The following is a 12500-nucleotide window of genomic DNA, read 5'->3' on the forward strand; positions in this document are numbered from 1 at the left end:
GATGCCAAGCACTGCATCTTTTCCAGTTGCTGCCGACACTCAGACACAGGGCAGCTGAACACACTCGGAGGAAGGCGCTATCTGCCTTCATCAGCAGGCATGAACATACAGATGTCCACAACGGTGCCACAACGATTGACAGGAGACGCAATAATGACATCCCTCCCACCCAGAGAGCAGCGCCAGTTTTGCTCCCTTGTTCTCCTAGCAACAGATGACTATGACATCATCGAGGCTGATTCCAGTGAGCTCACAATGGAGGGCTAACGTTTGTCTATAGAAGCTAATATCTTAAACCGCTACTTAATTATCTTTGCAACATACTGGAGAGTATGTATGTACAGCACAAGAAGCACAAACTACACCTAACCAACCTTTACAGCTTAGCTTCTTAAGCAGAAGTCCTTGCAGAGCACCCACTGATGACCTGATCTCCAACCTTACAAAAAACTTGTATTACTAATGAGCATTCTATTATTTATTCATATCGTAGAAGTATATTATAATCATCAACATAATTTTTGCCTGGTCTGGCTGGATTATCCAATCATCCTCCTTTCTTGTCAGTTATGTTGTATGTTCCTGGAACACATAGAAAGGTGACTTAAGTGCTTCTTTGCAGGAAGGGACTTGGGAGAAATGTTGAGTTGAAGGACATGAGATTGAAGGGTAGGGCTGGATGCTGACTAAATCTGACAGAAGATAATAAGAACTGTGAAATTAATAGCTTTAAAATGTAAGTATATTGAAAGCTAACCAATTAACATTTATATAGACTGTATCATTAAGGTAATGCACCATGCATTTATTTCTTTTAAAGCATGCATACAAAAGCTATTCATTATGATAGCATCCTCTTGGGAAGAATTTAGAACTGATAGAGTGAGTGTGTCAAAAGCCTGGTTTATGTGATGTTACTCATCTGACAAAAGTATCTCCAAAGTTGAAAGTATCTTAGGTGAGACCTCCACAGTGTGGCAACAGTCAGCATGTGCATAATTGGATGCCGAGGGATTCAAGATCTTTGTGACATTGCTTCCCTATTTCTTTGCATATCTCTGTTGTTGTCAATAATTCCCACCCATTGACCTTTTACTCTCACTGTCAGCCAGTTTGGGGTGAAGGAGGTTACAAAATTCCCTCTGGTACAATCAAATCCGCTCAGATCCCATCAAATTCCCTCTGGTCCAATCGAAATTCCCTCTGGTCCCATCACAACCCATTTGATCTCATCATTTCCTCTCTGGTCCCCACACATTTGGGGATGTAATGCAGACTAAGAAAAGAGAAAGACAACCTAGCTTACCCAGCTTCCCTAAACTATAAACATAGCATCGGTATACCTCAAATGTGACCATAGAATACGCCTGCTGTTGAATCAGTATGATTCTTTGTGGCCTACCTAGATAAGAACAGCACACATGCCCTAATCAGAGGCATCTATCACAAGACAACCGCATTTGTAAAAACACTATGTCATCAGTTCTGGGACACATATAGCATTTGGAGGGTGCTTTTATCCAGAGCAACTTACACACTTATTGGCATGCAGAAATGCTTCCTGGGAATCAAAACCATAACCATAGCTGGGAACTGGTTTCACCCGTTCACATAACACCTTGCTGAAATGTTATTGCAAGACAAGTTCTTTTTCATTTAAACGTGTTCCACCCATTTAGAACTGCATACATGATCTAAGCATGCCTCACACGCATGTAAACCAGGCAACACATAGTTTACTAGTCACCGGAAGTGACAGGGACATTACACAGACAATGTAATCAGGGTAACAAAAGCAGACAGTTCCTTTGCTTATGCCATTAACACATGCTTACAGATGTGGTGAGAATAAGAATTAGGCTCTGTAACCAGTATAAGCTCTCTTTAATCAACAAAGAAACAATTCAGTCTCTCTGGATTATTTACCCAAGGACACTGAGAGTTCCAGACACCGAAAGCTATGTCAAGAACAAGGACACAGTGCACCTCTTTTGAGATAAGTATGCTGTTCTGAGGCCTTTGATAAACCTACTTCACTATCATGTACGATGAGAGGAATGCAACTAGGTACCATCAGGGAGCAAACTATAAGTGTGAAAGATGTTTATCTAGTTTGTTATGCACATTAGTGTTCTTACAGTGAGGTGAAGGCATGCATTGGATGAAACATGATTATTCCTGTTCTTATCGGCGGTACTGCGCAAACATTTTACGGCCAGAAACCAACATCGTTGATGTAATCTAGAACATTCTCTAGAGGATCTCCAATATTCCATTTTCTAGCCAAAACAGCAGTTGGCCCTCAAACCATATGATCAAACACAGGCTCATTTTGGCTAAAAATGGGATAAAGCTCATTTGGGCTAAAAGCTCATTTGGTCTGCTCTCAAGGATTAGCCATGTTTTTGCCAAGAACTCAAATTGGAGAAAGTAATTTACAATGTCCTGTGTCTGGTATCCTTGGCACTGACTAATAGGTCTCTCTGGGCTTCTGATCAGCTGCAGTCGCTGCTTGCACAGGCTGAGGAATGTGTTAACTGAGAGATCTTGGGGAAACCTTGTGTTTTGACAGTTGAGAGTGGTTGCTGGCATGAGAAGGCTCACTCTGGGACTTTGGTGACGTATAGCAAGCGAAGACATCGAAACCCTTGGCTGCGGTGGGATCGCCTGGCTTTCACTTCACCTCGACAGGTTCTAGTCACTCCGGTCCTTAGTTCACCAGACTAGCAGTTTCTCTTCTCATTCTTGTTGGCTGAAAAGAAACTGGCCGAGACGTCTAGTCAGTTCATATCTTCCAGATGGCTTTACTGCATAAGCAGGAGGTTCACCCCACGTCTCTGGCCAGGTGCCCTGGTCTGCGTACTCTTCCATTGTGTCCTCCTGTTGTCATATGACTCCACTGCAGGACATTTTGTCCTGCTGGCGACAGCCGTCTGTGACCCGAGACCAGCGCGCTTTGGCGCTCACGCTCTTGTATCTTATTGTCTCTTGTATTCCTGCCGTCATCATAACACCCTGGTTCTTGGTGAAGGTAGAGGTGCATTACATTACTAAATGAGTAATTTCCAAAATGGATGGCAAACCACAGTAGCACATGAAGTGCAAGTGTGTTTGGGGGGGGGGGGGGGGGGGGGCAACCATCAAAAATACCATGAAGAAAAGCAAAAATCTATACAAAAAAATGCACTCGGTAACACTAATCCCCTGCCCAAACACACACACACACACACACACACACACACACGCCAAAACCCCATGAACATTACACTGCCTTGGTTCACCAGCCAGACCCTCTTCAACCATACCCTCCTTTAAAGAACAGGACCAAAGGATACCAGTTCTGTTCTGAAAGGGGAGACATTTTACTCTACATTTACCTAAATCAATAAAACATTCATGCAATCAGTTAAGAAATACAAAATGTATCTTAGATAAATCCATAATAAGCAGTGAAATACCTGATGACCAAACCAAAAAGGAAGAACAGTATCCAATGTGGTTACAACTAATTAGTGCTGCGGAGTATGTCTCAGCATGCTCTGGAATTATATAAGGAAATATTTAAGGAACTGCTAAACCACAGTTCAGGTTCTTTCCCCAACCAGGATGTTGTCATGAAGACGCCAGGTAACTCCATTGCAAGATGGACTATAAGAATTTGAATTTATTTATTTTTCTGAAAGTAGTGTGCATTAATTTTTTAAAAATGTCTTGCAAAAGTTTGGCTAAAATAGAAAATTGTTAAGATACAATATGATGGGAAATATCGGGATAATAAACGGGATTATGATGATAAGGGAAAATAAGATTAACTGGGAAAATTAGGTGCATCGGCCCAAGTGCCACAGGCCTGGGAGCAGGACATACAGACAGACATTTATTGACTAACGATAAAGACGACGGCACTCACACGTAACGTCCAGAGTGACTACAACTACAAATACACATAACGCGAATGTGAGTAAAACATTCATGAAGATGAACAATACGACGAAGAGGCACAGCCTTGCAGTGGTTTGAGTACAGACAGTAACTCACAACAGTAAACCATAGGCAGGTGTGTGCAAACAGCATAGGTGTGGTACAAATCATCAGTGGTGAACTCCCACTGCACAATGCCATGCCATGAACGATGCCTTTTGCTTGTATTTAACTCACTGGGGGAGAGGATGGATGGATGGATGCATGCGCTGGCTTATGAGCAACCTGCTGTTCAACAAGGAGAATGATTTTGCTCACTTATTACTCTACAAATAAAACAGTTGCTGATATCATAAACATTTCAGAATCGTACGGGGTGATACCAAGACCACTTCCCTTTTTCAGGAACCTGCACTAATGTACCACAGACAAAACATAAATGTGAAAGATGTGGTTATCACATGAGAAAAATGATCCCTTGAATAACTGTGATAATTCTTGTGCAGATCTGTCCACTGTCCATTGGAGAAACCACGGGAAGGCTTGCTGATCGTTTCATTGAACACCTTTGGCTCATCAGTATGAAGGATTTCTCATTTCCAGTGGAAAGGCATTTTAATGCTAATGAACATTGGGTTAATGATGAATCTGTTTGCAGTGTTGCTATGGCAGCAGTAAAGTGAGGAAACATAAATAGAAAGAAATAATTTTCACTCTTGGAACTATAAAAACCTGTTGAATTAATAGTACAATTTAAAAAAAATCCATCATTTTAAATCTAAACTTATTTAATGTCCTAGAATTTCAGTAGCACTTTTCTTACCCAGGGAGGACCTGTCATACACTGAAAATGTAACAGCTAGTGTGTGTATCTGTATAGTGTGTGTATAGCTACACACTTGATTCTATACTTCAGTAATAAAATATACTGACATCAGCGTTAAAAGCTTTTCATCACATCTTGAAAGGCAAATAGTAGCAACGAGTCCTAACAGGTTCAAAATAACAAAAAACAAGTTCCAAACTATTCACACCAAAATTCCCCATCAGTCGTAATAATGCACGTACTATAAACCCTGCCAGACCGTAAATTCCATACTCACATATTACGATGGTTACAACATAACATTTACATGTGCAATTTATAATTAATTTGCATGTTGTGGGTAATACAATATAAATGAATCTGTTAGAATCATCTAATTACCTGTAATGAGGTAAGGTAAAGCCTTAAAGATACTGACTTAATTAGTATTGTGCTACTTGTGATATTTGCATTTTAAATGAATATTAATGACATGGAATGTTTCAGAACATGCTTTTACTGCTGATCTTATGCTAAACCAGGATTGTGCGCCAAAACACTTAACAATTTTAGTGTTATTCTGTTGTATTCATTAAACCTAAAGTGAACAGTTTTGCTAGTGTGTTTACATAATAAATTATTTCATTACAGCTCAAGCAGTAAATAGTAATTTGTGATGGATTTTATTTTGAGTAACTAAAGATAACATTGACTATAACTTACCTAATGAATCACAGAACGCAGAAGATACCATATCTTAATATCTACCAATGGGATTCATGTTATTAAGCCTTAATTTGCCTACCCCAATGTTAACACTAATCAAACCCTTACAGAAGAATCAGAAATGCAGTGTGTTACAAATTCACTAACAAAGAACTCGCTTTACCAATTAAACAACTTAACTTCAGACACACACAACACAAAAAGTATGTTAGTCTCTCTCAAGACGTTTAAGTAAATCAGAAGTGTTACCTCGTCAACGTGAGTTGAGTGTCTCTGGTTCTACCTACCTAATCAAAAATGCGAGACATAACATGGAGGATGTGATACCATACACTAGATGAATTGTTGTCTTCGTAGTTTTAAAAAAATATTTTTAGCTATCTATTCCCATCTACAAGAATCGATCTATCCATTTATCTATCCATCCATCTATCTATCTATGCCAATGCTAAACTTTACTTTTTTTTTTTTTAAACCAAGACAAAATTTCCAAAACTTGTGCACTCTGTGGAAATTTTAAATTTCGACTCAGGATTACCTACAAAAATCAGAATGGGAGAATTGTTTTATGTAATTGAGTTTTCTGGAAGGATTGCATAACAACTCGGCAGGAACTAGCTAATTACCCAGTTTGCTATTTACGCAGTAATTACTCAGGAACAATTTCAGTCGTTTTTATTTACTAACTGGCACACCCTAAAGTGTAGTGGCAGAAGACAATCCCAGAAGAGCATCTATCTTGGTTACTTTCAACTCGTAAAAGACCATGATGTACAGGGAAGGAGACACAAAAAGGCTTCAGATAATTCTAAGGTAACATTTATGTTTAGTCAATTAAAAGAAAACCAGAGAAAAAAACATCGTATATAAGACCTTGGAGCATGGCAACCATCAGTGTGCATACAGGACTGAGGGACCACAGTAAACACAGGATGCCATTTCTATTTGTCCCCAAACCTCTCGAGGTGTGAGTAAGAAACTCGTTTACCGTTTCCATGCACATTCCTCGCAATGCCCCTGCCCACCAGATGCACTGTGGGTTGTAACAGGGACAACCAGCCATTCTGCGCATAATTATTTAAAATAAGTCCAAATAATGTAAGGGCCACTGTAACTGCACTTTTATACATGCTTACAGCTTATCAGGTGGTGGGGGAGATTAAAAAAAAACAACTAGTTCATATTAAAACTCCTGGATTTTCATGTTTGGATGGAATGGGTGAGAGAACGCAGGACTTTTTTAGATCTTCAGTTAACCAGTTAAAATATTGCACAGATTACATATGTCTGAAAGCCCACCAACATTCAAATTCTGAAACCTGATGTCTGCTGTTACAGGTGTTGCTAAGTAACTTCTCACAGACATTTTAGGTTTTTAAATCATTATTTAAAGAATAACTTTATTAGTTTGGTTGATTATTTTACTTAATTTTTAAGTATTTAAATAGTAAAATCAAATTAATGAATAAGAATCATCACTTAAATCTAAACACAAACATGAAGCATAAGGGCAGTACATGGACGGTGAAGTCACCCAAAACTTGTAAACGTCCGACGCCCTGCAACAGCGAAACGAGTTTTAAATCAAGACGCAGTACGAAGACAGAAATCAAAACACTGATGTAACCTTACAATCCTCACTGCAGTTACAGCGGAGTGTGAGGAAGCAGAACAAAAGAAGCAGAACCCGGTGAGACTGTAGATAAATAACAAACACGACCCTTATTTTAAAGACTGCAGTCCAGCTCTGCACAGACCAAAGACACACAGCTACATAAAAAGCAACTCACTCCCAAGAGCTGCACAGCTGTTTTTCCCACCTCGTTACCAAACTTACACCAGGCATGCAGGACCAGCAGAAAAACACATTATGCAAATTTGCCGTTCCCAGGAACAGACAAGAACACCTTCTGGAGGTCTAAAAAGGTTTTATATTTTCATGCTTCAAAACTTTAAATTCCATGAACAAAGGGTTTTGTGGTTTGCTGACGAGTTTTGCATGGGCTCAGGGTGGAAAAACTGATGACTGTAGCATGTATGAACTGTGCATTCCCCTGGAACACATACGCACTGCCTTCAGAGAAACACAACACCTCCTTCTGTTACATGAAACGCACATCTTTTAACACCTTTTGTTCTTATGGCGGTGCATGCCACTGAGAAAACCTGCGGCTCTCCCACCACCGCAGAACTTTGTTCACTTTTGGAGAACAGAAGGCGGTGTGTCAATGACCTTTGCCAAATTCTGCAGAGATAAGGCTTGTCGAAGTCGGTGACACCTGCTCCGGGTCTCCAGTCGCTGGCATTCGTCGAGCCGCCAGCCGCCGAGCTAGACGCAGACGCGTAATTCCTCATGATGGCGTGCGTGGTGGCGAAGACCACAGTGCCGTAGTCCCTGCGGAGCCTGTTCAGGAGCTCGACGCTTTTCCTCAGGTTAGCCTCCTGCCGAGCCAGGCTGTCGCCCCCGCTGCTACGGTCCACCCAGTAGAAGGCGGAGATGCTGTCTACTACGAGAAGGCTGAGGTCAGGCCGGGCGCTGATGGAGCCCTCCAGGTAGTGCAGGGTGAGGAGGAGCTGGGTGGAGCTGGAGCAGTGGACCACGGAGAGCCGGCGCAGGCAGGAGCGCACCACCACCTCCTCCTCTTCCTGCGCCTCACGCTCATGGCCCGCACCGCTCACGCGGGCCTCCAGCACGGCCACCAGCCGGAGCATGTCAAAGTGGTAGTCTGTGTCTACGAAGACCACATCCACTCCCAAGCCTCCGCTGGGGACGGGGAGAAGGCAGCGGGACATTAGGTGATACAGGGTCTCTGTCTTACCGCTGCCCTCAACTCCGTGAAACTCGACAACGTCGCCTGGAAGAAGAAAATGCATGGTGCAATTATGTGTGTGTGTGTGTGTAAATGTTATACAGTGATTTAAGGCCGGAGGGAATCTTTATTAGGTGTACCTTGAACTGGACCACCGTTCTCAGGGAAAATACGCGGATCGATGTCTTTTAATGAACGCCGCTCCCCAACTCTGGCTAACAGCTGCGGATTATATGAAACATGTGGGTAGGCAACAGCTCGCTAGTAACAGCATTAATCATAGACTTGTTAGCTAAGCAGCAAGCTTTACTGAACCTTGGGTGGTTATTTCATACTAAGGTGAATTAAGGCAATTAAAAAGCCAAATAAAACAAAAAGCGTCCTTCCCATAATTGTAAAATAAATACTGTGCACACATCCTCTATTTTGGATCAGACGGAAATGTTCAGTCGGTGATACCTGCAAAGCGCTTTCGGCCATCTTCACGCGACTTGTCATCTCCGATTTGTGGACAAACGCGTTTGATTTTCGCGCAAAATAAATTCTTCCGGGTAGCAAAGTAACTCGCCAAAATAAAAGCCCGAAAACAAACCTTTCTTAAATTCACTTTTCATATAGACAATGATAATATTTATTAAAATATACATGTGTTTTTATACAGTGTATTGATTACATATCATGTAAAACGAGGTTTTGAAATGCTGGCAAGCCAGGAATCCATAACGTGAACCACCAGTATTTGCGCTGTGTTTAACTATGTAATATAATAAAGTATTGTGATATATGGAACATTTTATAGCTGTTCCTACTGGTGAGGTCGTCAGTAATTTGAGGAATTGCCATTTTCAAACTCTCGCAGTGTGGACTTCTCGAGCAGGTTAGGGCAAAACGGCAGTGCAGTGACATACCGCCCCCTGGTGGCTGTAAAAAACAACAACAGTTATTTAAATTTGTTGCTCAATGGATTAACAAAATGTTAGGGCGCAAACATTGTTTTATCACCACAGCCGGCGGTAGTTCATCTTTGTCCTGCATAAATTCCCTGCAATAAAATAGGTCGGTATTTTCCAAATCGTGGGATTTGCACATGAGGTCATCAAAGTAGCTACTACACACAGGTGATGCAAACAACCACCATAAACAGGAGCTGGGCGTACCCGTGACCATCCAGAGGACCGTATGTCGGGCACACAGGCGGATCCAGCATGTTTCTATTTTTGACATTTGCCTTTGACTCGGGAAGCAGACTCTCAGAAAGAACTCCACAGTGCATGCGATAGCCCAGCGGTACTGTCAGCCCAGTACAGGCATCTCTGTCAACACTGCATGCAAGCTGTGTGCTGGTGCTCTGTCCAACAGTCTAAACGGGTGCCGCACATTTTTACGCCTTTATTGCGAAATGGCAGTGCGCTTACCCCCCTGCGTAGTTGACTGCGGGACAGGGTGAGTTGGTTTATTATGGACGGAGGATAAATCTTGCCAGATTTCTTCTGATTGTCATGTAATACAAGAGGTTGCTGAGACGTGGTTAAACGTCTAGAAAGACTTTAACAGAACTACATTGGAATATTCGAATGTTTGTCAGTATATATAATTTTTATATTTTGTTTTAAAATGTAACTTTGTAGAGGAGATGTGTTGGTCCTGGGTCTGTTTAATGTGCAAAGACGAAACCCTTGACAGATTTCTTGACGACGGCCATATCGTTATTTCTGTTACGATTGGTCTTGTTTACTGTTTTCTACACACTTCTAGTCTCTTAATGCATTAACGCATTAATACGGATTTGACAGCCAGTTAAATTCACACAGCTCACTCATAAAATAAATAGATTCTCCTTGATTTAGATTTACATTTATGGCATTTAGCTGATTTAGATTTTGCACTCAAGAATTGCACGTTTGTTATTATTATTATTATTATTATTATTATCATCATCATCATCATCATTATTGTTGTTGTTGTTGTTAAGTGTACAAGGTTTAGCAAAAGAGGTACAGTGCATTAAAAATAATTCCCTAATGCTACGAATAGTCATGGAGTAATGCTAAGGCAACCAAGGTCAACTGTCAATCACCGGCAGTATGATTTGGGCTGACCGATTCTCTAATGTACTTAATGTGTGTTGTGGGTCAGTGAGATACAGGGTGGCAGTTATACAGAGATCTAATCACATTCATTACAGTCAAACAGCAGCTTACTTTACACTGGTCATTGTAATGAAACCATAGTGTGGTACATTGATTCCGCTCTTTTTATTGTCTCTTTCAGATACACTAAGATTGGCTATGCTGGAAACACGGAGCCCCAGTTTATCATGCTGTCCTGTGAGTAATGCCAGTTCACTACAAGACAGTCACCACCATTACTAAGCCTACAAACACATGGCTGCTATGATTTTAGGGTTATTTGTTCATCATGCACTTATTGTATGTCACTGGTATAGCTGTTATAGGCTGAATTTTGTAATATTTAAACGCTCCTCAAAGAGAAGACAATAATGCACATTGACAGTGTGACTAGGAATGTTAATTATTGACCATTAGCAGTAATTCTCTGTAATATGTTTGTTGTTATTATAGTTCTGTGTTGTTATTGTCGTTCTCTGTAGTGAGGTTGCTGTTATTGTCATTCTCTGTAATACGTTTGTTGTTATTGTAGTTCTCTGTAATAAGGTTGTTGTTATTGTAGTTGTCTATAGTGGGGTTGTTGTTATTGTCATTCTCTGTAGTGAGGTTGCTGTTATTGTAGTTCTCTGTAATAAGGTTGTTTTGTTAGTGTAATTCTCTGTAATAATGTTTTTGTTATTGTAGATCTCTGTAATGAGGTTGTTGTTGTTGTTATTGTAGTTCTCTGTAGTGAGGTTGTTGTTGTTATTGTAGTTCTCTGTAGTGAGGTTGTTTTGTTATTGTAGTTCTCTCTAATAATGTTGTTATTGTAGTTCTCTGTAGTGAGGTTGTTGTTATTGTAGATCTTTCATGGACATTACCCAGTCTGGTCATTTCTGCTTGCTTCAGGGGGAGGAATTGTATCTGTGTAATAAGGTTGTGGTTAATATAGTTATCTGTAATAATGTTATTAGTATAGTTCTCTGTAATAAGGTTTTTGTTATTCTAGTTCTCTCATGGGCATTAGCTAGTCTGGTCACCTCCATCCCTGGTCACTTCTGCTGGCTTCAGGAGGAGGAAGTGTATCACAGTCTTTCACTGCTGTGAGAATTAAATGACTGTGTTCTCAGTGCACCACTCAGGATTTTTGGATCAGGGTTTTAATAACATGTAGCCGTAGGGAAGTGCTAATTAAAGCTTCCTTATCCCTCTCCTTCCATTTCCCATAATCTTCAGATAGGCCCTCTGCTCCTTCCTGTCCTTCACTTTTGGCCTCAGCAGTATGGCACCATAAAAGTCTGATGCAGTTCCTACACCAACATTTCTGTTGTGTTCTGCGTGAGGGAGCTGATTAGTTGACGTGTTCCTCAAGTGTTCTGTGATTACTCTGAAAATGAAAAGCATTCACACACTAAAAGACAAATTAACGCATTTCTGCCAAACCCACGTATAGTCAACGTCAAAAGTTCACACTTCACGCACGTCCTCGGAAATCAATGTTGCTCTTTGTACCGAAATGATTACTGCTAATCAGAAGGCACGATCGCGATTCCAGTGCTACCCTAAGAAAAGGCAGTGATTGTTTAGAGATAGCAGGCTGATCAGGCCATGATGAAGGCGACAGAGCGGGATTTTGTTGTCGTCCACAGGCATAGCGATCAGAGAATCGGCTGGAGAGCTGGCCCAAGGGTCTGGGCGATCTGGATTTCTACACTGGAGACGAAGCCATCGACAAACCCAACTATGCAACCAAGCTGAAAATGAACCTATTTACCATCCATATCTGAAAAATTACCATATACACTAAATACATAAATATGTTCGATGCATATTTAATGGTAATCAATTTGAATGATTCTTAAATATAAAGTGCATGGAAAGTCAGAGTACTAGAGTTTATGTACAGAGGGAGAGGCTACACAAGCAGTTGAGCACGCAAAACTCTGACATCAGGGAGGATGAGGGTAGGGTTTCCTTGTGCGCTTTTACCTAGATGTGTAGGGATCGCAGAGAGGGCTTTAAAAAAAGTCATAAAATACAATTAATAAATAGATACATGGAACATGGATTGGAGTGATATGGATTAGCATTCTAAAATAAATTTTGAACTAGGATTACAATATTTTAATA

The 12500-nt window shown here is 40.8% G+C and overlaps 2 protein-coding genes across 9 annotated transcripts in view; one reads left to right on the plus strand and one right to left on the minus strand.

Annotated features, from left to right (window-relative positions):
- Positions 1 to 6936: 6936 nt before the first annotated feature.
- xrcc2 (X-ray repair complementing defective repair in Chinese hamster cells 2) lies at positions 6937 to 8766 on the minus strand. Its single transcript, XM_027023663.2, has 3 exons — positions 8722 to 8766; positions 8403 to 8484; positions 6937 to 8307 (listed from the first exon to the last, which is right to left on the minus strand). The coding sequence occupies exons 1-3, from the start codon at positions 8758 to 8760 to the stop codon at positions 7529 to 7531; spliced, it is 900 nt and encodes a 299-aa protein (XP_026879464.2). The 5' UTR covers positions 8761 to 8766; the 3' UTR covers positions 6937 to 7528.
- A 912-nt stretch (positions 8767 to 9678) lies between these two features.
- actr3b (actin related protein 3B) overlaps positions 9679 to 12500 on the plus strand; it is a 52247-nt gene continuing 49425 nt past the window's right edge. For 5 of the 8 annotated variants that reach the window (XM_035530915.1, XM_035530908.1, XM_035530912.1 and 2 more), the window contains exons 1-2: positions 9679 to 9705; positions 10534 to 10589. The gene's annotated coding sequence lies outside the window, so the exon portion shown is untranslated. Of the gene's footprint in view, positions 9706 to 10533; positions 10590 to 12165 lie in introns of those variants that run through there. The other 3 variants (XM_035530909.1, XM_035530910.1, XM_035530911.1) reach the window with 2 other exon arrangements.

The sequence above is a fragment of the Electrophorus electricus genome, chromosome 10, assembly GCF_013358815.1.
Source record: "Electrophorus electricus isolate fEleEle1 chromosome 10, fEleEle1.pri, whole genome shotgun sequence".
Classification (NCBI taxonomy): Eukaryota; Metazoa; Chordata; class Actinopteri; order Gymnotiformes; family Gymnotidae; genus Electrophorus; species Electrophorus electricus.

Bases quoted from the DNA above. Each gene is read 5' to 3' on its own strand.
- xrcc2 (XM_027023663.2), bottom strand. From the start codon at position 8,760: ATGACAAGTCGCGTGAAGATGGCCGAAAGCGCTTTGCAG. The intron at 8,485-8,721 runs GTATCACCGACT...TATAATCCGCAG, and splicing joins TGGCCGAAAGCGCTTTGCAG to CTGTTAGCCAGAGTTGGGGA. The intron at 8,308-8,402 runs GTACACCTAATA...TTCTTCTTCCAG, and splicing joins GAACGGTGGTCCAGTTCAAG to GCGACGTTGTCGAGTTTCAC.